Here is a 13,301-nt window from a genome sequence, read left to right on the forward strand (position 1 = left end):
GATAAAAACATACAATGCAATCTTCAGATGTTTTTCCATCTGTCCAAAGGACCTGAGCACTCTGAGCTTCCGCACAACAAAGTCTACCAGGTCAGTCAGTCCCATGCTTGGTTTACATATGATACCTCATTAGCACATACCTCCACCAGGCAGGTGAACGTCCTCCTTTAGAAACACAGAAAAATCTGAGCCAGGCAGTCCTCAGCAGCAGTTTGGAGCAAGCAGCCCTTTGGGGCAGGCAGCTCTTCGCACGGCAGGCCCTCCTGGCTGCTGGAGACCTTTCCCTGCGTCTTTCAATAAACATCTTTTGCTTTGCTCAGTCCTTCCTTGTCCATGTGCCTCATTCTTCATGGTCATGAGACAAGGAACCTGGCCAAGAAGAGAAGCTGTAACCCAGAAGACTGCAATGCCCAATGAACCTGGGAGATAAGAGAAGCTGTGACTCAATGGGAGAAGAGAGGCCGTAATACAACAAGCTGCAACACCAAGAACAGCAAAACAAAGAGCTAGAGCACGGGAGCTATAACACGGGAGCTATGCCATTTCTGTACCCTGACCTGAGCAACTGGAGCTGTAGACTCTTCCTGCCACTACTCCTGCAACACTGACGCCGGAACACCTGCAGCATTATGATCATCTCAATGGATGCAGAAAAAGCACTTGGTAAGAGTCAATATCCCTTTCATGATAATAAAAAAATACACTAATATATAGGTATGGAAGAAACATGCCTCAAAATTATAAAGGCTATATGTGACAAACAGACAGCCAATATCATGCTGAAGGGAGAAAAGTGGAAAACATTCCCCCTCAGATCTAGAACACGACAAGGATGTCCACTTTCCCTACTCTTACTCAATGTACTGTTAGAAGTATTGGCAAGAGCAATTAAGGGAAGAAATAAAAGACATCAAAATTAGGAGCATGTAACATTACTGAGGTTGTAGGATACAAAATCAACATACCAAAAAAGTATCATTTTTATATACCAATAATGATCTTGCTGAAAGAGAAGTCAAGAAAGAAATTTTAATCACAATAGCTACAAAAAATTAGGAATAAATTTAACCAAAGAAGTGAAAGATCTCCACAATGAAAATTATAAAACACTGATGAAAGAAACTATCAAGGACACACACAAAAAATGGAAAGATATCAAGGAAACACAAAAAAGGAAAGATATCCATTGTTCATGGATTAGAAGAATTAATATTGTTAACGTGTCCATACTACCTAAAGCAATCCACAGATTCAATAAAATTTCCAATAAGCACTAATGACATTCCTCACATAATTTGGAAAAAAATCATAAAAATTATATGGAACCATAAAAGACCCAGAACATCCAAAGCAATCCTAAGCAACATATAAATAAACAATAAAGCTGGAGACAAATAATACCTGATTTTAAAGCATACTACAGGAGCTGGCGCTGTGGCACAGTAGGGTAAAGTGCTGCCTGTGGCACCAGCATCCCATATGAGTGCCAGTTCAAGTCCTGGCTGCTCTACTTTTGATCCAACTCTCTGCTAATGCACTTGGAAAAAGCAGCAGATGGCCCAAGTGCTTGAGCCCTTGCACCTATAAGGGCGACCTAGATGGAATTCTAGAATCTTTGCTTCAGACAGGCCCAGCCCTGGCTATTGCAGCCATTTGGGGAGTGAACCAGTGGATGGAAAAAGATCTCTCTGTCTCTCCTTCTCTCTCTGTAACTCTACCTTTCAAATATATAAATAAATATTTTTTAAAAAATAAAGCAAGGCCGGCGCCACGGCTCACTAGGCCAATCCTCCGCCTTGCGGTACTGGCACACCGGGTTCTAGCCCCAGTCGGGGCGCCAGATTCTGTCCCGGTTGCCCCTCTTCCAGGCCAGCTCTCTGCTGTGGCCAGGGAGTGCAGTGGAGGATGGCCCAAGTACTTGGGCCCTGCACTCCATGGGAGACCAGGATAAGTACCTGGCTCCTGCCATTGGATCAGTGTGGTGCGCCGGCTGCGGCGGCCATTGAAGGGTGAACCAACGGCAAAGGAAGACCTTTCTCTCTGTCTCTCTCTCTCACTGTCCACTCTGCCTGTCAAATAAATAAATAAATAAAATAAAGCAAACTACAAAGTCATAGTAATTACAATAGCATGGTACTTGCATGAAGACAAACACAGAGATTAATGGAACAGAATAGAGAATCCAGAAATTAATCCACATACATACAGCTAACAGATGTTTGACAAAAATGTCAAGGATAATCTTTGCAATACATATTTCTGGAAAAAGTTCAGCATAGTTATATACACATAGAAGAATAAAATTATATCTCGACCTCTTACCATATAAAATGTATATCAAATATTCAACTCAAGATAGACCACAGACATAAATGTAAGACCTGAAACTATGAAATTGCAGCAAGAAAACATAGGGGAAACACTTCAAGACATTGGTGTAGGCTGGCGCCGCGGCTCAACAGGCTAATCCTCCGCCTAGCAGCGCCGGCACACTGGGTTCTAGTCCCGGTCGGGGCGCCGGATTCTGTCCCGGTTGCCCCTCTTCCAGGCCAGCTCTCTGCTGTGGCCCGGGAGTGCAGTGGAGGATGGCCCAAGTGCTTGGGCCCTGCACCCCATGGGAGACCAGGAGAAGCACTTGGCTCCTGCCTTCGGATCAGCGCGGTGCACCGGCTGCAGCGTGACAGCCGTGGCGGCCATTGGAGGGTGAACCAACAGCAAAAGGAAGACCTTTCTCTCTGTCTCTCTCTCTCACTATCCACTCTGCCTGTCAAAAAAAAAAAAAAAGACATTGGTGTAAGCAATGCTTTTTTGGATAAGACTCCAAAAGCACAGGCAATAAAAACAAAACTAGACAAGTAGGATTATACAGAACTCAAACACCTGCACAGCAAAGGAAGCAATCAACAAAATGAAGACACATCTGACAAAATGAGTGAAAATATTTACAAGCCACTTATCCAATAAAGGAACAATAGCTACAATGTATCAGGAACTCAAAAATCTCAATAATAACAAAAACAATCCAGTTAAGAAATGGCAAAGGACCTGAACAGAGAGTTCTCAATATATATATATATATATAGTCAACAAAATATTGAACAAATATATATTTTCACAAAGCTCAATATCACTAGTCATCAGGAAAATGTAAATCAAAACCATAATGGGGTATTACCTTACTCCTATTAGAATGGCTATTATCAAAAAAAGAAAAAAACAGAAGTAACAAATGCTGTCAAAGATGAGGAGAAAGACAAACTCTTATACACTATTTGTGGGAATGTAAATTTCTAACCACTATGGAAAACAGTATGCAAATTTTTTAAAAAACTAGAATAGAACTGCCATAGGAATGTCAATACTGGCTATATATCCAAAAGACATAAATTACAGTATCAAAGAGATACCTGCTCCACTTTTTTAAAAAAAGATTTATTTAATTTATTTGAAAGGCGGAGCTATAGAGAGAGAGAGGGAGAGACAGAGAAAGATGTTCTACTCCCCAAAGGGTCCCAATGTCTAGTGCTGGGCCAGGCCAAAGCCAGGAGCCAGGAGCTTCTTCCTGGTCTTCCACATGTGTGCAGAAGCCCAAGCACTTGGGCCATTTTCCAATGCTTTCCCAGACCTTTAGCAGGGAGCTGGATGGGAAGTGGCACTCCACCAGTTACCCACGTGGTATGCTGGAGGCGGTGGCTTTACTCACTACGCCACAAGCCGGCTCCTCCCTGCTGCATTTAATTGTGGTGCTGCTCACTACAGCTAAGATATGGAATCAATCAAGGTGCCCATCATCAGATGAATGGATAAAGAATGCTACATATAAACAAAAGAATATTCAGCCATAAAAAAATGAAATCGTGTCATTCCCAGCAAAATGGACAGAACTAAAGACACAGAAAGACAAATATCACATGTTTTTCCCTTATAGGTGGATGCTAAAACACAAATCAAAAAATAAAACATCTGTCTGAAGAGTAATTACTAGAGATTGGGAGGAGTAGAGATAGAAGGAGTTTAGATAATGGGTACCAAATTGGAGTTCAATTGAAGGGATAAATTCCTAGTTGTACATAGCATAGTAGGGAGACTATGTTTTTTGTTTTTACTATATAATAGTAATATTATATGAACAAATAGAAGAAAGATGCTCCAATCATAAACTAACATCAAAGAAGGGGAAGTACACTTTGTTTACATACATTGAAAATATGGATATACATGCATTGAAATGTCATACTGTAACCCATAATTATGTACAATTATTGTTAATAAAAATTTTTAAAAGAAAAAGGAGGGCCGGCGCCGCGGCTCACTGGGCTAATCCTCCGCCTAGCGGCGCCGGCACACCGGGTTCTAGTCCCGGTCGGGGCGCCGGATTCTGTCCCGGTTGCCCCTCTTCCAGGCCAGCCCTCTGCTGTGGCCAGGGAGTGCAGTGGAGGATGGCCCAGGTGCTTGGGCCCTGCACCCCATGGGAGACCAGGAAAAGCACCTGGCTCCTGGCTCCTGCCATCGGATCAGCGCGGTGCGCCGGCCGCAGCGCGGCGGCCGCGGCGGCCATTGGAGGGTGAACCAACGGCAAAGGAAGACCTTTCTCTCTGTCTCTCTCTCTCACTGTCCACTCTGCCTGTAAAAAAAAAAAAAAAGAAAAAGAAAAAAAGAAAAAGGAAACTTACTTAACCAAGTAAACAATAGGAAAGGCATAAAAATGTCATACACATCATACAAACACACCAAAACATTAAGATCACCCTATAAAATCAAGAGCAAACATGACACTTGCTATCAACAGTCTACTCAGAGTGCTGTGCTAAGCATTCACAGACACACACCCCATAAATAGGTATGAGACATGAAAAGGGAGAAATAATGCTTCAGCAGACAGTATGATTGCTTAAGGAGAAAACCAAGAAAGGATCTACAAGTTATTCTAAGTTATGAAAATTACTTAAATTAAATAATATTTAAGGGATCGGCACTGTGGCATAGTGGGTAAAGCCGCCACCTGCAGTGCTGGCATCCCATATGGGCGCCGGTTTGGATCTCTGCTGTTCCACTTCCGATCCAGCTCTCTGCTATGGCCTGGGAAAGCAGTGGAAGGTGGCCCAACTCCTTGGACTCCTGCACCCGTGTTGGGGACCTGGAGGAAGCTCCTGGCTCCTGCGTTCAGAGGGCCGCAGCTCCAGCCACTGCGGCCAACTGGGGAGTGAACCAGCGGATGGAAGACCTCTCTCTCTCCCTCTCTCTCTCTCTCTCTGCCTCTCCTTCTCTCTCTGTGTAACTCTAACTTTCAAATAAATAAATAAATCTTAAAAAATAATATTTAAAAGAAAAAGGTTTAATATACATTGGAAGTGACTGGTTAGAAAATTTAATTTTAAGTTATTTGCAATAGCAACAGAATAAGAAGATCTGGGAATTAACCTAACAAAAAATTGTACAAGGTTTATAGCAAAATGTTATAAAACTTTGAAGGATCCTGAAGAGACAAATAAATGCAATGACATTCTGTATTATTCAGATTTCTCCAGAGAAACAGAAAAGATTTAGATAGATAAAGATATCAGTGTAGATATATAGACAAAGACAGAGATAGAGATATAGACACAGAAATTATTTAGAGATATAGTCAGCCCTCCAGACCCACTAGTTCTGCATCCTCAGATTCAACCTTCAAAATCAAACATCTAAAAAAAAGGATCTGTGCTGAACATGTACACACATCTTTCCTTGTCTTTATCCCCTAAACAATATAGTATAACTACTTTTTACATATCACTCATATTTCACTTGGTATTATAAGTAATCTAAAGAATACTGGAGTTTGTGCATAGATTATATGTAAATACAAGGACTACAGCATTTTATATAAAGGTCTGGAACATCCATGAATTTTGGTATTCATGAAGTTTCCTGGAAGCCAGTCTCCCACAAATAACAAGGAATACTGCACATATGCACACACACTACACACTGTGTGTGTGTGCAGGTTAGTGACTCACATAATTATGAAGGCTGAGAAGCCCTACAATCCGCTGTCTAAGCTGGAAGCCCAGGAAAGCCAGTGGTGTAGTTCAAAGGCCTGAGAACCAGGGAGCAGACGGTGCAGATCGCACTGAGCGCCTGCAGGCCCGAGCACCAGGAGCCACAGGGCAGAGCTGGACGTTTCACTTCAGGCAGTTAGGGGGAGCCAGTGGATACTCCCCTCCTCTACCTGCCCTGAGGAAGAAAATCCACTTTAGTCCATCTACTGACTCAAATGCCCACCTCTTTTGGAATCATCCTCACAGACACACTCAGAAATACCGTCAAGCAGACAGCTGGGGATCCTGTGATCCAGATGAGGTGACTCGTAAAATTAACCATCCCGTACACTGCCTTCGCTCTCCCCCGTTTATCATGGACCCAAGGCAATACCGATGAAAATCTCAATGGTGTTTTATATTGAATTTGTAATTTGTTTTATATTGAATGTGTAAGAGGAAAGGGACAATAATGGCCAAGACTTTCTAGAGAAAGATCGAGGTGCCTGAGTGGTGATACAGATGAGGTTCAGGTATTTGCCATTCCATGTATCAAGACTTACTATAAAACACAGTAATTGAGACAGTGGACTGTTGAGTGATGATAGATAATGTGGGACAGAATAGACATAACATAAATAGCCTATTCGAAAAACAAACTAACTGAAAACACCTTGATATATGACTATGGTAGCATGGTAGACCCGTGCAGAAAGGATGGGCTGTTTAACCACCTTAAAACAACTAGTTATCCAAATGGAAAAAAATCTCACAGATGCTAGCACTCACTACAAACAAAAGTCAACTCCATTATGCATTAAGTGTTTTCAGATGAAATGTGTGTAGCTTGTCTGAAAAATCTCATTTACACTTCTAACCAGAAAATTGAGACCATGGGGCCAGCATTGTGGTATAGTGAGTAAAGCCACTGCCAGCAACTCCAGCACCCCATACAGGTGCTGGATCATGTCCCAGATGCTCCACTTTTGATCCAGCTCCCTGCTAATGGTCTGGGAAAAGCAGTGGAAGATGGCCAAAGTGTTTGGGCCCCGGCCACCCACGGGGAAGACCTGGATGGGGCTCTTGGCTCTGGCCTGGCCCAGCCCTGGCTGTTGCAGCCATCTGAGTGCTGAACCAGTGGATGGAAGATCTCTTTGTCTCTCCTTCTTTCTCTGTAAATCTAACTTTCAAATAAATATCTAAATTTATAAGAAAGAGAGAAAGGGGGGAGGGAGGGAGGAAGGGAGGGAGGGAGGGAGGGAGGGAGGGAGGGAGGGAGGAAGAGAAAGAAAAAGAAAATTGAGAAGAAACAAAAAGGCTAGAGTAAGAGATAAAGCTCACTTACTCTCCACCCTTTCTAGGGTATACTAATTTTCTCTTACTGCCATAACAAATTAACACGAATTGAGCAGCTTAGAACAACATAAATGTTAACAAATGCATCACAGCAGAGCTCTACAAGGTCTTAAGCCTGGTTTGAGTCCCTTCCTGACACCCAGCACTAACCTAATAACTGGAACAAATGAGCTGAAATCTAAGCATTAGCAAGGCCATGTTCTCTCTGGAGACTCTAGTGGGGAGTCTGCTTCTAACAGGTCATTGGCATAATTCAGCCACCTGCAGCTGCAGAAACAAAGACCCACGTCCTTGCTGTCAGCGGAGGGCCATCCTCGGATGCTGGAGGCTGCTCATATTCTTGGGCTTGTAGCCTCTTCTCTTCTTCAAGGCCAGAAATGCAGGGTCAATTCCTCTAACGTCTCAGTGCCACTGCCTTCTCTGCTACCAGATCTCTAACTCTCCCGCCTTCTTCCATGTTTACCTCCCCATCTGTATTAGCCTGCTTTTCATCACTGTAACAGCACCGAGGCAAGCCACTTACGAGGTTTATTCAGGTTTTTTAGAGACTCAAGTGCTTGGCTCCCCTTTGCTGAGGAGCCATGGTGATGGACTGTAACACGGGGAGCAGTTATAGGAGCAACTGATCACATCTCAGTTAGAAAGCCAGAGAAAGCCAAGCTCAGACTTTCATAACAATTACGAAAACTAACTGGGTCCCCACAAGAAATACCTTAAACTCTTCAAAGAGCACATCCCCAGTTGGCCAAGGACCTCCCACTAGGTCCCACTACCTCGACACAACCACACTGAAGGACAAGCTTCCAACACTTGGACCCTTTTGGGGGACAAATCACATGTAAACCACAGATGGCACCATCGCAAGGTCTCTGACACTAACCACACCTGCAGAGCCCCTGTGCTGGGCCATGGAACGCTCACAGGCTCTGGGGTCAGGACAGGCTCATCTCCGGGGATCCTACTCTGCCGGCCACACAGGGAACCTGAGGTTGTCCCGTGTTTGCACTACCGTCGTGTGCAGCATGTACATCCGCACACAGCGCCTCAGCCCTACAGGCAGCGTGGAGCAGAGACCAAGCAGGAAACATCTCCTGTCTTCTCAGGTTCCTTCTGCCTACCTGTATTTCATTCTTGGTTTTCCTTGCCAGCATGTATGGGACTGAAGCAGATAGGAAGAAGAAAAACTGACTTCCTGACACCCAACACTAACGTAATAATTGGAACGAATGTGTTTACTTACTCTTGAACTGTTTAGGAGGAGATCTAGAAGAAGAGGGGGAAAGTGGGAGCAAATGTAAACCTTGGAGGGAAAACAGCAGCACACTGCGCCCAAATTAAGAAATCAATCCAAGATTTCCCATGCGAGCGGAGGAAGAGCCTCGTCCACGGAGTCATTTATGTACCATCCCCAGTGCTAGATACTCCCAGAGCCTCTGAACTCGTCAACCACGTCGCACAGGTGCATGGTTACTCCCTGTTAAGTGAAGCAACTGGGGCTCAACGTGATGGCCATTTACTCAAGGCAACAGGTGTGCTAGCTGTCCCAAGTCAAAGGCTTCTCCCCGACTTCCCCTAGCAAGGAGGCAACCTCAGGACTGGTTGCAGTCACCACTCCCTTCCCTTCGGTGTCCTGGCGTCTTGGTGGTATCTCCCTCCTTCCCGACACTGCCCTTGTTCCAGACCTCGCAGTGACGTCCTAGCGCAGGCCTGCAGTCATCCACCTTTCATGACCCCTTCACACTACGTCTCCTGCGAGGGCCTCACCCTTCGTCATCACCCAAGCTAGTTCTTGGGGCGACTACTCGTCTGCTTGCTGCATGTTGTTCTTTTTTCCTATTTCTTCAGACCAGTTTATCGTGGTATAATTGAGATTTCATAAAAGCTGCAGTTATTTAGGTATTCAATTGAGAATTTGGGAATAAGTTCTCTCTCTTTTAGCGCTTCAAAGGAAGCGGCTGTGGTCTCTGGAAGAGTCTCCGCTAGGACGTGAAGGGCAGGGACACGGTCCGCGTCACGGCCACGCTTGGTGGTCGCAGGGAAAACAGCCGATTCACAACCTTTGCTTTAGGTCTGTGGCGGCAATCAGGCAACTCCAAAGTGTCCGCGTCAAACCGCAGCTCCTCGCCGCCGCTGAGCCCTGCCTGACTCGCCCCTGCGCGTGTCCAGCGCGGGGTCTCCTGGCCCCGGCCGGGCCCGAGGACCCGAGCCCGCACACCGAGGGCCAGCTGCGCTGCGGGGCTCGGCTCCGTGCGGAAACCGCGCCAGGCTCCGGGCTCGGGGGACTTCGTAGGAATAAAGGGCGGCCAAACGCCGCACGAAGCTTTCGACGCGGTACCGCGTAGCCTCAGCTGGGTTAACACCGAGGCAACCTGATTCTTTATGGCGTTTACAACCTGAGCCTCGGCCTCGGCAGGGCAGCGCGACCACCGCCCGGCTGCCCGCGGCGCTCGGCGGGGCCCTTCCCGCCCGATCCCGCGCCCCCGACGCCCGGGCGCTGAGGGCAGGGCCGGGTACAGAGGCCTCGGGCTGCTCCTGCCCCGCAGGAGGGACGCATGAGACCAAACTGATTTTTTAAAAACGCCGCCGCCGAAACGCGGTCTGACGACCGCCAGAGACTGAGGTAAAATCCCGCGCTGCCCGCGGCCGCTAGGGACCAGCCGCTTGGCGCTTCTCGCGCGGTCTCGCGAGAGCGGCCGATGGTACGGTCCGTTCCCCCCCGCCCCTCGCAAGTGGGCCCTCCCGCTCGTAGAAAAGCATTGTGGGAGGGCCGCGCGGCCTTTCCTGGGTTCCGCGCGCCGCCGGGACGTGTGGTGGCCGCGCCTGGGGCGCCGCGCCGGGGACCGGGCGGGGGGAGGCGGCCGCGGGGCCCGGAGGCCCGGTCCCCACGCCGTGCCCCGCGTTCACGCTCGCCCTCCGCGGCGGGGTGCGAGTCGGAGCCGGTGAGTGCTCGAGCCGGTGTGGACCGGGCCGCTGGCCCCCGGGCTCGCGTGTCGGCTTTCGTGAAGGCCCGCGGCTGGGGTCGGCGCGCGGGGGCCGTGTAGCCTTCGTGTTGCCCGTTCGCTCTTGCAAACTGGCGAATGTGGTGTCAAAGAAGGCGCACAGTGAATGCTTGGCAGCCTTTTCCTGCCCCTGGTGCGGTGCCTTGGGTGCGGGAGCTGCGCGAGCTACAGCCGAAAGCTGCGGCAGGGGAAGTGCGTCCCGGCGTCACCGGCCAAGAGGGGGCGCCCGAGACACGGTACTGCTCTTAATCCAGTCTTTTCTCCTCGTTTTTAGGACAGCCTTCGTGAAGATTCTGGAAATCGGGACTCACAAGAGTTGTGTGAATCAGTCCTGCGGACTCTGAAGAGCACTAAGATGCGTGCCTGTGGACAGCCGGTAAATAGACAAGTTGCGAATAAAAGTTGATGTGCTTGCTAAAGCTTAGTGTTGTGAGTGGTTCGTTGCCAGGAAATGGCTTCCTCCTCCCGAAGAGCTCAAAGGGAGAGTCTGTGCCGCCGCCCCCCACCCACCCACCCCCAGAAATTGTCAGCAATTGAGAGTAATTTTCAGTGGGGTAAATCCTGGACATGGACAGCCTTGAAAACTTGTGCAAGGCCTAAAGAAAAGGGACTCGTGGGGCCACTGCCTGAGGCGCCGGCATCCCATATGGGCGCCGGATTCTGTCCCGGTTGCCCCTCTTCCAGGCCAGCTCTCTGCTGTGGCCCGGGAAGTCAGTGGAGGATGGCCCAGGTGTTTGGGCCCTGCACCTGCATGGGAGACTAGGAGGAGGCACCTGGCTTTGGATCTGCGCAGCTCCATCTGTAGTGGCCATTTGGGGAGTGAACCAAGGGAAGGAAGATCTGTCTGTCAGTAACTGTCAGATAAATAGAGAGGGTCCTTTTTAAAAAAGTGACTCACGTGCTAGCTAGAGCTAGAAAAGTTGATGCCTGGGCCACTGTGCACCTACCATTAGCCCATGTTGTGCCTTTACTTGGCAGGAAAGAACAAAGTGCTTAGGCATTCAAAGAAATTTATTGAAAACATGACTAAGCTGGGAACACAACGGCAAAACACGACATAGTTCTCTGGAAGCTTAACGCTTAGTGGAGGGAATAAAGCCACAGATGGGAAACATCCTTGAATGAGATAAGGCCCGTGATGGGACCCGACAGGGAGACCTGAGAGCAGGGCTGAGATACATGGGATCGGGTCTGCAAGGCAGCTGAGGGAGTGTGTGGGCTGAGTCCACTTTGTCAGTTTTGGCTGCTTTTCCTCTGCGTTCCCTGGGCTAGACTTGAGTGCTCAGTGAGGTTCATGACCTGGTGTGGTGGCCAAATGAAGCTGAAGAGGTAGGTCCAGGCCAGGCTGCTTAAGGCTTTATTAAAGCAAGGAATGAAAATCTAGAAAGATCAGAGCCAGCAGGCTAACTGGCCACTGCGGTCGGCTAAGCAACACAGGGCCAGCTTAGGCCAGGGGGTGGTGAAGTAAGATTGAAACTAGAGCACAAAGCCAAGACCTGAAAGTGGCCCTTGGGCTACTAGGCAATGTCCAGCTTGCACACTTGCAAGTACAGTGGCTCTGAATTCCTGGGCCTGAGGTTTGAGATTCCAGTAATTAACAAAAAAAAAAAAAGTGGAGCTGCAAAGCATGCTCCCAAGAGCAGAAGCCAAATGAGGTTCCATCAGGCAGGCCACAGACGGCTGCAGGAAAGGCCTAACTGGAGAGAGCTATAGACAAGGACTGCCAAGAATGAGGGAAATGGTAGTGGCTAGAGGGATGTGTGGTTACATTTAAAACCATGTAGCAGTCCGGCTGAGAACAGGTATGAACACAGAACAGACCAGTAGAGCCGGCTGGGGCTGGGAAGAGTCAAGGTTGCTGGCAGCTTTGGTGAGGGAGATAGGTGTCCTACCTGAGCACTCTTTCTCACCTGTAGGCGGCAGAGTTATCTGGACAGGAAACCTGCAAGTCTCTGCAGAGGGCAGGCAGGTAGAGAAACCATTTGAAGCTGAGGGGCAGAGGTTATCTGAAATTCACACTTAGTTTTTTTTTTTTGAGAACACAAGGACACTTTAGAAATTAAAAGCAATACTTAAAAAATTTTACATATTTGTAAATAACCAGTGAACTCAATGCCACAACGTACAGTATTACAGAGAACTTGATGTACGAATACAATGTCTGCAGTCCATCCGATGCCTCTGATGGCATCTGGCCTTCCTGCCACTGGGCATCCTGCTGCCTGGCAAGCCGGGTGCAGCCCAGGGTTCCAGCACAGTCAGGAGCTTCTGGCCTGGCACAGATGGCAGAGGCCGGCGCTCAGTGGAGTGGGGGTTTTCCTGTTCGGGAAGGAGCGTGTGGCATCCAGGGAGTTTTTGAAGACTGCTGTCCTTCCAGTTAAGACACAAGTCCTTCAGCACAAGTCTGCCCTTCACCCTAGAAGAGGAAAGGCGAGCGTCCTCCGGCTGCAGAAACCTTTGCAGGTCTGAGGTGTCCGGATGAAGCCCAGTTTCACAGCTTCCAGCACCAGTGGCGCACACGCCCTTCCCACGGGCCTGGCCCTCCACCAGCATCAGCTCTCTGTCTTGAGGCGGGAAGCTTGGATAGTCTTTATTGTTTTTGCTGGGTGTTTTCCAGCCAGGTTGCTTGTAGACGTTTGAGATTTTTCTTCAATCAGGCTATCTTTAGACCCATTTCTTCGCTGAAATGAGAAAAAGATTCAGAAGAACAAAATAGACAAATCAAGTGTATTTTCATAGTTATGACATCAAATTATAACCATGCAAAGTTAATTTCAAAAGATATTCAACAAATACTCATTAATTGCAAAACAAGCAGTCTGACAGTCACATGCAGGACACCCCGAAACTTGTGTTATTGGGTCCTTGGTATTTCCAGAGGTAGCAGCCCCAAGGATGGCTGGCGACCTCCCAGCAACCCCAGCAG

At 47.9% G+C, this 13,301-nt stretch overlaps 1 protein-coding gene and 1 non-coding gene across 12 annotated transcripts in view; one reads left to right on the forward strand and one right to left on the reverse strand.

The window, feature by feature from the left end:
* The first annotated feature begins 10,415 nt into the window (after positions 1 to 10,415).
* Positions 10,416 to 10,548, forward strand: LOC127487808 (small nucleolar RNA SNORA13). The gene has a single exon (XR_007915002.2). It is a non-coding gene; the product is annotated as a small nucleolar RNA SNORA13 (small nucleolar RNA).
* Positions 10,549 to 11,368: 820 nt separating this feature from the next.
* Positions 11,369 to 13,301, reverse strand: part of EPB41L4A (erythrocyte membrane protein band 4.1 like 4A) — a 214,476-nt gene continuing 212,543 nt past the window's right edge. For all 11 annotated transcript variants that reach the window (XR_016235026.1, XM_008248402.5, XM_089334778.1 and 8 more), the window contains one exon: positions 11,369 to 13,056. Coding sequence is in view for 10 of the 11 variants with exons in the window: in XM_008248402.5 (XP_008246624.2) it covers positions 12,928 to 13,056 (129 nt within the window). In the remaining variant the exon portion in view is untranslated. The remainder of the gene's footprint in view (positions 13,057 to 13,301) is intronic.

This window comes from Oryctolagus cuniculus, chromosome 6 (genome assembly GCF_051225735.1).
Source record: "Oryctolagus cuniculus isolate XC-2025 breed Fujian yellow rabbit chromosome 6, ASM5122573v1, whole genome shotgun sequence".
In the NCBI taxonomy this organism is placed as follows: Eukaryota; Metazoa; Chordata; class Mammalia; order Lagomorpha; family Leporidae; genus Oryctolagus; species Oryctolagus cuniculus.